Source organism: Chelonoidis abingdonii, chromosome 1, assembly GCF_003597395.2.
Source record: "Chelonoidis abingdonii isolate Lonesome George chromosome 1, CheloAbing_2.0, whole genome shotgun sequence".
NCBI lineage: Eukaryota > Metazoa > Chordata > Testudines > Testudinidae > Chelonoidis > Chelonoidis abingdonii.
The window spans coordinates 4,097,049-4,112,618 of record NC_133769.1 but is presented as its reverse complement, the minus strand read 5'-3'; the positions used below and the strand labels follow the sequence as shown (position 1 = coordinate 4,112,618).

At 40.1% G+C, this 15,570-nt stretch overlaps 1 protein-coding gene across 1 annotated transcript in view; it reads right to left on the bottom strand.

The window, feature by feature from the left end:
- The window catches only part of CHCHD3 (coiled-coil-helix-coiled-coil-helix domain containing 3), a 279,219-nt gene that overhangs the window by 231,683 nt on the left and 31,966 nt on the right, over positions 1 to 15,570 (bottom strand). The window contains 1 exon segment of the mRNA XM_075063733.1: positions 2,045 to 2,130. Coding sequence (XP_074919834.1) covers positions 2,045 to 2,130 — 86 coding nt within the window.

Here is a 15,570-nt window from a genome sequence, read left to right as displayed (position 1 = left end):
ACTGCCAAGATCTGGCAGCTGAGTTTTCTTATCAGAGGCCCCTCAAACCTCATCTTATTTTAAGACAAGATAAGAGAGATCTCATCACCTATAGTATTTTTCTTACATTGACAACAAAATTCTTTATCACTAGCCAAATTCAGGCATGACTGTCAGCACTGATCTTTGCAAAACATTAAATCAGATGTGGAAAAGAAGGTCTGACAAAGCCAGTCTGTCTTTTACCAAGGCAGGGCAAATGAAAATATCCACCAATGAAAGTCTCTAGTCATAAAATAACAGAACCACAAAATAAAAATGTCCACATGGTAAAAATGTTTACAAATTGCAATAAGTTAATACTTCATGGAAGTACTAATCAAAATTTCTAAATTAAATTAAAAATAGCTGTAATATTTCAAAGGGAAGAGATTTTACCATAACATATTGATTGGCTTTACTGCTTAATCAAAGGGGACTGATTATGTTTTAGAGCATTTGTATTCTGGTATCCCATTATATATTTCGTTAACCCAATCCAATTAAATAATGTAGAGCTGTATAGGAAATAATTGAAATATATGCAGACAATTTTAGTAGTACCAATTACATTATGATTTAAGAAATCTACCATAACGAGCCTTTATCCCCACTCAAAAGGGAAAGGACAGTACCTGGTTTATGATTTTTGTTCCATATGTTTACAAATATTCACCCAGAACATGAAAGGAATAGTTAACTTGAGTACGTGTAACTAATGACAGAACAGACATTCTCCAAAACCTGGTATTTCAAATATTTTTAAAATAATTGCTAAAGTATTATTGTACAGCATTTAAAATATGTCCTAACAATTTCAGGATCCAAGGCCTCATAACTTCTTTTCCCTGTGATCCATTAAACAGCCACTCATCGTAAATAACATTTGTGAGACATAGATAATGAATTAAAAGGACACACAAAGAAATCATGAAGGAGCTTCTGTCCACTGAGCTGTTAGTACAGCACTTTGCATCTTCAAAGCACTATGCGAGCACTAAGTATTAAAGCAGTTCCAGAAGCACCATAACAAAACACAGAAACATTGGACAAGAAACTAACACTTTTCCTGATGTCAAAATTTACTCTTGATCAAAACAGAAGAGTTCTAAGGCTGTGTCTACCCTATAGAGGCTTGGTCTACATTTTAAAAAAATTAGGTAGACCTAGCTATGTCACTCAGAGCAACGAAACAAGTCACACCCTGAGCTCCATAATTAGACCGACCTAACCCCTAGTGTAGATGTGGCTAGGCTGATAGAAGAATTCTTCCATTGACCTGACTACTGCAGGAGACATGGATTAACTGCATCGATGGAAAAACCCCTTCCATCAACATAGGAAGCGTCTACACTATGGCACTACACTGAAACAGCTACATCACCGTTGCTCTGCCACTGTAACAGCTGTAATATAGAAATGCGGAGAGGCTATATCAGCATAGTTACGCAAGCATAACCCCATAGTGCAGATGCAGCCTACACCAACGGAAGGGGTTTTTCCCTCAGTGTAGGAATACCACCTCCCTGACTGATGGAAGAATGCTTCCCTCAACATAGCTACCCTCGGCCTAGCTGCATCTATACTGGGGGTTAGGTCAGCATAGCTATGATGGTCAGGAGTGTGTTTTTTCCACATCCTGAACAGACATAGCTATATTAACCTAACTTAAGAGTAGGCCAAACCTAAACAGCACTCCTCTTCATTTTTCTTAGAGTTATTTCCATGCAGCAAAGTGTTTTCTAGGACTACAGAGAAGTCTGAGATTTAGTTTAAAAAGTGAAGAAACTGGCCTGACAAGGCAAGTCAGGCTTGTGATGTCAAAGCAATGGAATATCAGTTACTTTGTTTTAACACATGCTTAGCACCAAAACATACAATATAAGCAAAAGGACTGCTGAGAGTTTCTACTGATGGCACTGCAGTTCAATATTTAAATTAAACAGATCTATACCTCCTCAGTTACTGTAACACTATCAAAAGCATTAAATACATTTGAAAAATATAGTTACAGCTGATTACAAACAAACCTTTTTTGAGCTTCAGTCTCTCTCCTGGCTTGTTCCAATGCCAATTCTTCAGTTACTCTTTTCTTTAGTTCTTCTTCATTAACTACAATTAGCAGAAAAAAAAATTAACTTTAAATGTGAAAAATATGTTGCAGGAACAGAGTATTATGTCCAATTACAGAAGCAAGCAAAATTTTGCAAACTTTTTTTTATTTTCTTCATTTCTCTATTCAACAATCTAAACATCTTCCAAATGTTAATGTACACATTTTCTTTAAATTGTCTTCATTCCACAATTTCAATTAAGACACTCCCACCAAAAAAAAGTTATATCATGTCATAAGAGAGACATACACACACCACATATATCTTCCTGTAACTTTGAACCTCTAACACCTGAGCATCAACATGTAAACTGGGTTAGGAGGGAAACAAATTCCAGTAAGAAGGATGCTCCTCTGGTAGCTCCCTTTTGTTTAAAGGGACTATCTCCACTCTGGCAAGAAGAACGAATCATATATTCGATCCCCAAGGCACTTAAGGTTAAAGCCAGCAGCCTGACCTCCACCCAGGAACTTTACAGAAATCAGTGCAATTTCCAGAGTACTGCCTCACACGTCATGCAAATGGCCTGCTGCATTTTGCATTTCCCTGAGACTAAATGGTCCCAATGTGTAGCACCACAGAGTGCAATTGCAGCAGCCATGTCGCAAGCTGACACAGGCATGGATAAGGGAAGCAGGTCCACATCAGAGAAAGATTTACACACTTTTAGACTGAAAGGGAAAAAAAAAAAGCCTTCACCACAGGCTACTATTTGGTCTTCCAAAAATCAGTCATGAACCTACTAGAAATCCAAGGCTGCACAGCCTGAGTCAAAAATAGCAGACTCATCCCCCCATCTCTTAACCAGGGCTTTACTGCTTTGGTCTTATCTGCATTTGGCCTAACCCAGCAGAGTCTCAAACTCTCTCCAATTTCATAAAGACACTGATTATTATTATTATTATTATATGGGATTACTCTATTTCCTAATGTGTACCAAATATGTATCTCCTATTTTAGAGCATCTCAAAAAGCTAAAAGCACAAAAGGTATCAATTAACCTTAAGGAACATGGATCTATAGTTCACATGTTGCACCACATGTTGCACCACACACTAATCTCCCCCAGTGAGCATCACAGATCAAAACAAAAGCAATTAAGATTCTGTTAAGAATGTAGGAAATTTCTGTATTTTTATAGAGACTCAGTTTACCCACTCACTGTTTTATTGCTACCTACTTGGACTCAGATAGTTACTTCTTTCCAGATACTCCCCTAGTGCTAAGTAAACAGGTGGAGTGTCTGACCATCATTAAGGACCATCAACAAGTGAAAATGTTATTGAAGTTCACATTTAAAATCAAATATACACAAGTTGAGAGAGAAGGTACTATACCTCTGGGGTCAGGCTTGAGGTATGCGTGATTACAAGTATTGGTTACAAGGTTCACGAGATACATACATATCACATAACCAGCATAGACCCAGATTGGGTTGCAGGAGTTCAAGGCGTCAGTACATGACCTGACAGAATGAAGGGAGAGCTTCAAAGTAAGTGAAGCCAACTCTCTCCAGATCCCTAGAGAATGAGGTGTTACTACAGCCATCTATACCCAGAGGCTGAGCAGCTCAGGAGAGAGGTACCAAAGAGCATGTTTCCTTAAAAAGGAGGAACCTTTTGGCTGCTGGACTAGTTGGAGCAGATGGGATTTACTGAAGGGGTCAGAAAGAGAAACTGTGATTCAGAGAATTCATGAACTAGATGACTGCAGACCAACAGAGGGGTCTTGGAATCCTGAAAGGACATGAAACCAAAAGAATGCTCAAAACTCATGTGAACCTGAGGCAGGTAATGGTATATAGATGCTCATTGTTTTACCTGCATCTCTGCATCTCATGCTGTCTAAAGTAGAGAATTATTGTTCTAGAAATGCATCTGCAAGGCCTGTGTCCATTTACTTCAACTATCACATGTCCCTGGAGGTGTAAACTATAAACCTGAGTGCCCACAAGGGTGGAGCTCTGAATAAGAAAGTGCTTAAGCTTCTGGGGTGTCAATACTCAACCTGGGAGCCTAGGACATTTAGATCACAAGGTTCCATTTCCAGGAGAGGCACATGATAGATAATTCAATAAGATCTACCAAAGATATTGTAAAAAATTGCCTTAAGTTTAAATATCTTTGGCATCCACTGTATTATAAATGCAAAGTTTACGTATAATAGTGGGATTGTATGTAACTTCTCTAGGGAGGAGACATGGCCAATGTAAACCCTGGGAAATGTTATGAGCTTCAAAGGACTATTTTAAATATGCCAGCCATGAAGGAACTTGTGGGACAAACAAGTTAAGTGGGTTACCAAGGACATACCCGGGGGAGGAAGTGGTAAATGCAAATTCCCACTTCCAGACCCAACCTTTTAAAGCTATACACTAAGGAGAGAACCACTGTTTGACTACCTACATATTCACAGATTAAAGACCCAACTAGTATAAAGGAAAGACTCACCTCTGCACAGGGGTGCTTGTTCTGAGCAAAAGGCATGATGAACTTGTAACCACGGAATAACCCTTGTATGAGATTTGAAAGACTGAACACTACCAGAGCTCTTTTTGGAGCTGGGGAGATCTTTGGTAAACTTATTAGTATGCGTATAGGTTCTCTAATTGTTCTACTATGTTTTCTCTGTAATGCTTTCACCTTAAGAATAAATGTGATTACTTAAAAAGACCTGTGTTGTACATTATAGCTGCGGGCAATTACGCTGTTTTTAAGTTCTGAGGCAAAAGCAGCATATGCAGGGAACAATGCAGCCTGGAAAAAACTCAAGACAGGAGGGAGAGACATGAAGGTCTCTGCCCAAGAGAGGTGACGCCTGAGAGCTGGAAGCTGAGAAGTGGGTGCCCTTGCTGGACCAGAGAAGCCAGAGCTAGTGACTGAAACCTTCCCACACAAAGCACAGCCTCTAGCTCCAACATCTCTGGCACTCCTCCTGTGCGCAGCCTGTCTGGTACTTCTTGTCACAGTTCAGGACAACAGCACCTGTATCTCCTTCCATAGTCCAGCAAGGGCACCCACTTCTAGGCTTCCAACTCCCAGCTATCAACTCTCTTGGGAGGAGAGCTGTGTGTTCCCCTTCTGACAAAGGTTTTTCCAGGCAGCATGGTTCCCTGCCTATGCTGCTTCGTTTGCTCCTCAGAGATTGTAAACAGCATAAATGTCCACAGTTATAAGGTACCACACAGACATAATACAAGGACTGCAAAAAACATTTTACGCTAATCAATCTGAATACATTAAACTTAACTCTGAAATATTTCACATCTCTATTCAGCTCTTGGCAACATACACACGTATACAGCATAACAATTATACTGCTTACCAGCATCAGTATCCTGAATTTTATTGTTCTTTTAACTTTTTTCTTATGCAAGAAGTCTAATGAAGCATGGAACTGTCTTTTAAAGTATAATAAATAAGATTCAGATATCAGCTCATACAGACATAACACATTTAACATGAACAATCAATCACATATTGATCAGCCAAATACTAATAGGGAATAAAAACGGAGTGGTAGATCACTGAATAAGATTCTGTTATAGAGGTGGAATGCTTCCCAAATGAGAAATTTATGATATCTCATGGAAGATTATAATTTCAAGAGGAGGAGGATTTGGTATGAGAAAAAACAAACAGTCTTAAAATTTCATTTGTCAGGAAAACAAAGAATCTGAAAGAAACTGCGTCTGTTAGAACAGGTTCTGGGTAAAAGCAAAAAGACTTTTCGCATCTAATGGTAATTTCTGCTCAGATCAAACGATATTCAAAACAGACAACTGGCAAAGAAAACTACCAGAGAACATTAGAAGCTGGTAGATAGGTCTGGTCAAACAAGTGTCATCTAGGGAAGGTAAAAATAGAGTGGTTGCCAAAAAAAATAAATAAAAAGGTATAACAAAATGGAACAACAACAAAAAAGAGAAAATAAAAGACAGACCCCACATTTTATTCCTATAACAAACCTTGAAATGTTTGCATCTCACAGATATTATATCGTTCCATAAAGAACTGGTGAATGGTACTTCAGTGTATACACCGTCAAAACTAAAGCAAAGTGATTTTGCACCATAGCTCAAAAAATATACACTAAGAAAACAGAGAACCAATGCTTAATCCTTACCCACCACAAGGTTTTATTATGATAGAGGACAACTCCAGAACCAATCTATGATCCCAACCACACCAGTCTTCAGAATATGTAGTGAATTTAAAATATTCATGGATTGACCAGCCCAGAAGACAGAGAGAAACATCACTGAATATATTTAATTACATCAGTAATAAAAAAAAGTCATGAAAAACTGCAAGACAAATTTGAGACACGTCACACCATTTCTTAAATTTATCAGTAGTATGGTAGACAGCACAAGTGCCTTTACAAAAGAATACCAATATTGCCAAACACTGAAAAAAAAAAAAAAAAATACCAAAGTGATGTACAAGTCAATATAAAAAGTAAATAAATATTTGTATTTAAAGTATGTAAAATCATATCACACATAACCCTGGTATAGCTCCTGCCTGACGGTCTTAAGACTGGTATGTTTGAGGCAGGGTGGATTAGTTTAAATCAACTAAGGAGGAAACCTATTTATTTAACTCATTGATTGTTATCTTGTTCATATTTGTACTTTTTTTCGTAATCACTAAAAAATAAAAAGTGTATTTGCAACTAAAAAATTAACAAAAACAGCATTTTGTTTTTAATTAGTTAAATAAAACTACTCTCAGTATGCTAGATACACAAGAGAAAAAGGTTATAAAAAGTTTAACAAACTATGTTTTGCATTTACAATGGATTTATCAAACTAAGGAAGTATTATCTGTAGTTAGCAAACTGAACTGTTTCTGATGAATATGTCCTTCAGGATTTAAGAACAAGTACATCCCATTCTCCTGCACCTGGCTTTTATTCTGAGATTGGAAGAGGAAAACAAGCTTTCCCTCTTTTTTCAATTTCCAAACTGTTTCTTAACTTTGAATGAATGAACTAGTCAAATAAATAGAAATGAAGAAAACAGTCTCTCTGCACTTGCAGAAAAGCCTACTGATGTCAAAAGCTGGTTAAGCACTTCAACAAACTCTGGTTCCTGGTGCCTAATCAGTGACTTCCACCAGTTCAATGATTTGACTTTCTTTAAAAAACTTTGGCAGCAAACATGTATCAGTTAATAATTGTTATTTAATTTAAATGATTTTAATAGATTATAGTAAATTTAGACCTTAACGTAAGTTGTCAATTTCAAATATAGCAGGGATCTCAAACTCCTGGCCTGCGAATCTCCCCAATGTGGCTTGCGGGGCTCCAGCAGTTTGGGGGTCGGTTCTCTCCCTTAGCCCCACCTGCCACCCTGTGGAGCTGAGCAGCGTCTGCCTGCTTGCTCCAGTGACTGCCGGCCCCTCCCTGGGGCCCAGGGTCATGGCGGGGCTGTGCTGCCACACAATCCCCCTGCCCTGAGTGCCCCTGCAGCCAATGAGACACTGCGGGGGCGGTGCCTGTGGGCAGGAGTTGCACCAGCGGCCGCCCCACTCGCCCGCCCCGCCCCACCTTGGAGCCCTAGGTAAGCGCCGCAGCCCCAACCCCTCCAGAAACTGCACCCCCACTCCCTCCAGAGTCTGCACCCCTTCCCACACTCCCCCAGCCTCCAAACCCATCCCCAATCCGCACCCCTCCCACACACCCCAGCCCCCAAACTCCGTCCCAGAGCCGGCCCCCAGACCCTCTCCCACACCCAAATTCTCTCAGAGCCCAACTCTCACCCCTTCTGCACCCAATCCATTACCCCAGACTTCCCCCACCCTAACTCTGTCCCAGCGCCTTAGGCAGGTGAAGGCGGATTGATTTATATTATTATTGATTGATTGATTGGGGCGGGAGATGGACAACGGGTTCTGGGCAGCCTGAGTAACATTGTCCTGGAAGGATTTGAGGACTGGCACTAACCCTAAGGTAAATGGAGTTTGAGACCCCTGAAATATAGGTTTATTTTTAAAAATAAACCTGTAATTTAAATTTTGAAAATCTGATTATTTTTCCTTCATTTTTAGTTTTTAATCTATCTTGTTTTGGGAGCCTGACGTGCTCTTTAAGGCTTCTGAGTTCAAAGAGTCCAGGCTGTGCCCCTAGCACGTTGTCTGTTTAACATCTCTTGCTGAGAGCTGAGACCATATGGTCCATCTACCTAGGACCTGTGACTAATACAGGCTCTTCCAGACTCTCAATAGTTTCAGCACATCCTCTCCCAAAACTCCAGTTCTGTGGATGTTCTGGGTTCACAATTTAATTCTTATGGGGCAAGTGATAGGTGAAGCAACAAGACATATAGATAGACTTTGCGTAGGATTTTAAACACGATTACTCTTTAAATAGCATGAAAAATACTCAGTTCAAGACAGAACAACATCATGCACCTTTATATGCAGCTCCCCATCTCTGTTTCCTCACCATTCTGGACAATTCTTTGGGCTTTGGGAAGAGTATTGTGAGGACTCCAGGCTCATCAGCCTGCACCTGGCTTCTCACCAGAATCATGTTGTCTCTCTTCCTCTGTTCCAAGTCAGCTTCCTTCCTTTCACCTTATGGTCCCACAGTAAATCAGGACCCTGCCCCCTGAAAGCATAGCTCTCTCTCCTGCCCAAGCTTCCTGTGCATCTGTGAGAGACCCTCAGGTCTGTGGGTGTGTTCCACCAACAGTCCCAGATGTTTTTTCTTCTGCTGCAGGGGCAATGTCTACATTACAGGCACTACACTGGGACAGCTACAGCCCTGTAGCTATGCCACTGTAGCACCATAGCTTAGACACACATGACAGCAACATAAGGAGTTTTTCCATTTTTTTTTAGTAACCCCACACCCCTGAGTGAAGATAGCTAGGTCAATGGAAGCATTCTTAGGTTGATCTAACTGGGTCTACACTAGGGTGTAGCTGCAGTGCAGCACTATAGCTATGTTAACCTAAGTTTTAAGGTGTAGACCAGGCCTACAGATTTTCATTTCTCCAGGCCCAAGGACTTGCCTACAGTTAGTATATTGCAGTGGTGCAGCTGCACTTAGTGAAGATGTTACCTATGGTGACGGGAGAGCTTCTCCTGTCAGCACAGGTACTCCATCTATGTCAACAGGAGAAGCCCTCTCATCAACAGGGGGGTTAGGTCTACACTGGGGGTTCGGTCAGTATAATTATATTGCTCAGGGGTGTGGATTTTCCACCACTCTGAGCGACAGTTATATTGACATAATTTAGTAGTGTAGACCAAGTATAATTGCAGGTCTATATTTAAAATGCTGCATTGGTGCAATTGCATCGGCAGAGAGTTAGGTTGCTATAACTACATTGCTCAGGGGGTAGAATCGTGGTACTAACATGAGATTTCTAAGCCATCACTCTGTTCATAACGATTGTAGGTTACATCCTCTCGCCCATCCTTTGTTTTCTATATTTAAAGTATCAATTCTTCAGGACAGGAACTGCATCACACTACACATTTGTACAATGCCTAGTAAAATGAGGTTCAATTGTGGCAAGAACCTCTAGCCCCACCATAATACAAATAAATAAATACTGCTGCTACAGCAACTGTGGAAGTTTTATCAGAAAAATTCAGTGCAGATGTAGCCATGAAATAACTGGAGGGTCTGCTGAATTACCTGTGATTAAAAGAAGCAGTTACACAGGATAAGGACACTGCAGACATACAAACTAATTCTTTTGCATCAACCTTTGCCTCAGAAGATGGAGAGTTACCTAACCCACATCTATTACTTTCAGGTAAAAAGTTGAGGCACAGTCAGAGACGAAGATGTCAAACAGAGAAGGCGTTTGAATAAATTAAAGAGCAAAGTCATATATTTCTAAAGGAATTTAAGAATGAAGCGCCAAAGTTGTGAAAATTATTCAAATCTAATATTATTCTTTGACAATAGACCTCTACCTCAATATAACGCTGTCCTCAGGAGCCAAAAAAATCTTACTGCGTTATAGGTGAAACTGCAGTATACCAAACTTGCTTTGATCCACAGGAGTACGCAGCCCCGTACCCCCGGAGCACCACTTTACCATGTTATATCCAATTTGTGTTATATCGGGTTGTGTTATATCAAGGTAGAGGTGTCTATCAACAAAACAGTGGATGAAAGATAACCTTTGACAAATTTATTCACTAGAGGCTGTTAAGAAAACTAAGCAGTCATGACGTGATAGCTAAAGTATAGTCACAGATTAAGAACTAGCTAAGACAGAAAACAAAGCAAAAGAAAGTAGCATAGAAAAGAAAGCAATCAGTGAGGTGGCAACATCTGCAGATGACTACCCTAAATCACACATGGAGACTACCAAAGACTGTGAGGAACTTCAAAGGGAACTTAGCAGGTGAACACATTGGTAGAAGAAATTCAATTTTGATGAAAAGGTGGTGCACATTTGAAGGAATAATTTGAATTATTCATGCATGTTGTTGGTTTCAAAATTGACTACAGCCATGCAGGAAATATTTGGGTGTCCTGGGCAGTTCAAAGAAAACTTCTGTTTGATGCACTGAGACGGTCAAAAAAGCAAACAACAAAATGTTAGGAGGAAAGGGAACAGAAATAATGCCAGAACAACAAAAATGAGTAATACTCCCCAGCCCAACTTGAATACCATGTCCATTATCGCCATTTTATCTCAAAGCAGATACAGCAAAGGATGAGGCTTTCTAAAAGATCTATCATCTCATCCAGAATTTACAGGCTTGATAAAGGAATCACTTAGCAGGGTTCTATGGCCTACATTATGCGTTAGGTCAGATTAGATTATCATAATAGTTGCTTCTGACCTTAAAAATCAATTAATGTGTGACACAAGGGGGCTAAAAATGAGAACAGTGAAAAAAGTGAAACTGGTTAATTGACAGAAGAGACCGGTATATAAGGTAATGAGTAATATGGAGAAGGAAAATCATCAGCTTTAACTTACCCTCCCATAATGCAGGGATAAGTGGATAATGCAAGGAAGCTGAAGGGCAACACGTTTAAAATTGATAAAGGGTGTTCTCTGTTGGGGGGGGGGGGGTGGATTAATACAAAATGGGCAAAGAAACAGAACATCCACAGTTATGCTTTATGGTATAAAAAAAGTAATAGTTGGGAGTATAACTCAGGGCATAAGAAAACTGCTGCCACATATTAGAAAGAAATTCTCCCTCTGGGCATACTGTTCCAGAATTGTCTACTATGGGTCTCCTGCACTTATTTCTGAAGCATCTAGTACTATTAGAAACAGGAAACTGGGATATACAGGTCACTGGTATGATCCTGTATGGAAATTTCCTATGTTCCTATATACACTAAACACTTACGTTACCATCAAGTATGGGACAATGCTCCTTAAGACTGTCTCCAAAACTACTATCTGTCTCACTATCTGGCAAGGCAACTTAAGCTCTATAGACATTCAAGTCAATGAAGATGTCAGGAAGAAAATTCTTAACTGCATGATAATAATCAAATTGAATCAGAAAGCACAGTGTTACAAACAACTTCACGACCTGAAGCATTAACAACATCAAGCTAAGGTTTTATTATGTATTTTATTGAGCCTTCAGAATTAAACTGACTTTTCCCTCACCTTCCAATCTGAGACACAATATGCAAATATCTTCTATTTCACTGTTTGCCACTTAATAAGCACTCCAGTTTGGACCACAGTTAAGTTCCACACATTACATGACAGCTATATAAGTTGAAACCAATGGAAACAAGAAGCTTGCAACTTTCATTCTTTTTTTAATCTAGCCAATTATACAAATTGTATGCAGTGCAAGTAGATTAACAATTTCCACCTGACCAGAAAAATAAATTCATATTCTTTAATTTTTATCCAATAGGGGCTAGAACCATCCCCGGATGATACATGGCCTGAAACACAAAGTACTCTGAGCTATTAGGTTTTTGAAGCATGACAATAGGCAGTTTGCCCATGGGATAAAAAGTCAACATGCAGATACAAAGAAGACTATAAAATATAGTTAAAACAAAAAAATCTCCAATGAAATTGCCTTTTCCAAAGGGGATTGACGAGATGCCTGATATGTCTTTTCTATGTCCAATACACTGGAATCCCAATAAGTTAAATAAACACTAGCTTGATTTTATAATTAACAAAAATCTTGTGTTTAAGGGTTTAAGGCACTAAACTGGGATTCAGAAGATCTGGATTCAGTTCCTGGCTCTTCCACAGACTTCTTGTGCTATCTCTCTGTGCTACAATTCACCACCTGTAAAATACTAAGGAGTTGCAAGGATAAACTCATAAAATGATTGTGAGGTGCTCAGACACTACAGTAATAGTGCATAAAAGTACCTAGATAGCGTACACAGTTGGGCATTCATATACCCTACTTCAGGCTAGGTCTACACTTGTGGGGGGGGAGGTCGACCTAAGATACGCAACTTCAGCTACACAAATAGCGTAGCTGAAGTTGGCGTATCTTATGTCGATTTACCCGGCCGGGAGGACGGCAGCAAGTCGAACACTGCCGCTCCCCCATTGACTCCGCTTCCGCTTCTCGCCGTGGTAGAGTTCAAGAGTTGACAGCAGAGTACTCGGGGATTGATTTTATCATGTCTACACTAGATGCGATAAATCGATCCCCAATAGATCTATCACTACCCACCAATCCGGCAGGTAGTGTAGGTGTACTCTTAGATTATAAACTCTTTGCTTCAGGGACTATCTTTGTGTTCTGTGTTGCACAGTGCCTACCACAATGGGGTCCTAGTCCATGAATTCCTATACACTATGATAATACAAATAATACTAACCACCACATATGCTAGTCAGAAGTTAGGGAAAGGTCCAAAACATTAGTGCTTTACAAAAAAAAATGTCACGGCAAATACCATATTTAAAAGGAATGAAGCCATCCGTATCTTTAATACAAAAAATCCCCAACAGAAGTTTGAGAACTGGGATGAGAAACAAGAGGGAGAGATGGAGAGAGTTTTTCACCTTCAGGTTTAAATCCCAAGCAGATCAGAAACATAATCATTATTACCTGATGACGGTTTAGTGAGTGGCCTATTAAAAATGGGTTGGAGGTCCAAAGCCTGCTCCCAGCCGACTAATATCCACAACATAAAAGCCCCCACCAAAACAGCACCTTTCTTCACACTCTCAAGAGCTGTCTCTAAGTGACTAGTCTTGGAGACTGAATTCCTCTCACCCTTGAACTAGGTTCCTCCATGTCAGGCTGAAGCACATTGGTAACTCAGGGAAAGCTCACACCAGTGCTGCCCACACACTGCACATGTTCCGTGGATACGCAGGGAGAATATGTTTTTAAGTCATTAATGTCATTAAGTAAGTTTTACACCAGTCTCCTGAAAGTATAGCTAAAGTAAAGTGTGCTGCTACACATTTATCAGAAATAATTAGACTGCTGATTAAAAACAAAGCATTACAAGCCAGTCAGGAGACTTCAGTGACCCAAGACGCTGGTTGGAAGATCAGAACAAAAAAACCCAACTAACCAGAACTACTTGTTGCGCTTGTATTTGGTGGTTGTCAGCTACTCCCTGGTTCTTGATCTGTTACCCTAGACTGTACGTTAGCAGGTGAGGGGCCTTGCCTAACATATGTGAAGTGCCAATGATACTGGTGGTGCCATAAAAATAATGTTACAGACACTCTTCCAGTGGATTTTTTGGCTTCTGGACTTGCTGCCCAACAATGTGAATGAGGGAACACAACAGCTGGTATGCAGGTTGGGAAATGGAGGTGCAATGTGTCTTATGAAGTACAACTTGTATTTTCTTTCTACAAAATGATTTTTAAATGGTCTAGTAGTGGCCAAACAATGTTGTACATGGTCTACAAACCAACAAATTGTCAAAACCAGTCTCTCACTCCATGGAACAGTCATGAACCATCCTTCCACTCCACCAACACTAAATAAAGCATCCACCTTAAAAACCAAAATATGCTTTTCTCTTTTAATAGAGACAAGAATCCCTGAGAGGCCCTCAGGAAGTTTAATGATGTGTGTACTAGGAAAAAAAGCAGAAAGATAATCATCCGCAGGGAAGGTATACCAGAATCACTTTGACTGACCTTATTATATACTTCCTGAATTTTCTGTATTTAAGAGCAACAGATCAAATTACCAGAGTACAGCCCTGAAGAATGTTATTCCTAAGTGGATTTCTTTTTTTTAAGGGCAAATGCTACCCTCAGATACATGCCGCAAACAGCTCATATTTAGTCAGGGAGCTAAATTCACCACTAGCATAGCAGTGGCAATTCCCAAGGACTTCACTAGAGTTACAGCCACTTACACCAGTAGTATTTTTGGTACAGAAGCTGGGCATGCCTCCGAGTGAAGAATGGGGTCCTAAATGTTTGGTATTGGACAAAACATTTAAGAGATTAGCTAGGGTAATTAAACACAAAAACCTAATTTTAAGCATGCATAGTTCCAAAATAAAGTCAGTAAGTACAAGAGTTAAGGTTCTGAATGCAGTATTAACTACCTCATGCTGCACTTCTTGCATATTCTATGGTACATATTTTACAATATAAAAATATTAAACTAGAAGAAAAAATAATAAAACCTACTACCTGCACCAGAAAGAATGTAGCCAAGTCAACATTATGGTTGGAACCTTGGATTTTTCAAATTTTATGACTTTTATGACTTTAGTTGTCGAAACTCTAATATTGAAAAAAAAAAAAAATTTTGCATTTATTTTCCTTGGTTTTGTTTTTACTTGCCTATACTTAACATTTGCATTTAATGGATTTAATTAGTTTCTAATATTCAGACCTCAGTAAGGGCTCCCTGTTACTACCGTTTCACCTTACTGTTACTACCAGCTCACCTGTGATTGCTTCCTGCAAGGCTAGGCTAAAAGAGTCACATATCGATTTACATGTATATCTGCAATGGAAAAAACACAAATTTTTTTTTTTAAATGAAACCTTAAGGCAAAAATTTTGCGCTGGATCCTTCAATCCATAGGTGGAGAATGGGAGAGTAAGACGCCGAAGTGATAATGACCAAGTGGAGGCATCCTGCTCCGTGCTAAGCAGTGCTTAACTGTGATTTGTAAATGCAATAATTACTCCTGGGGGAATTCTGCACCACAGTGGTGCACTCAGCATTTCCTTCCCTCTCTAGAAATAAGCTGCAGTGCTGCTGCCCACCACTAGGGGGCACTGGACTCAGCAAAGCCCAGCTAGCACATAGAAGTCACTGCCGAGGGCGAGGGCGAGGGGGGTCGAGGGTTTCCCCTAGCTGCAGTCCCCAGCATGTCCTGAGGGAAGGAGACAGTGGCGCACAGGAATCTCCGTACAAACCTCAGACCGAGCATCAGGCTGTTTCTCCCTCCAAGTACTGGGGGGGGGGGGGGGAGGGGGGGACCTCGGGGGGGGGGCCCGCGGGGGGGGGGGGGCAAA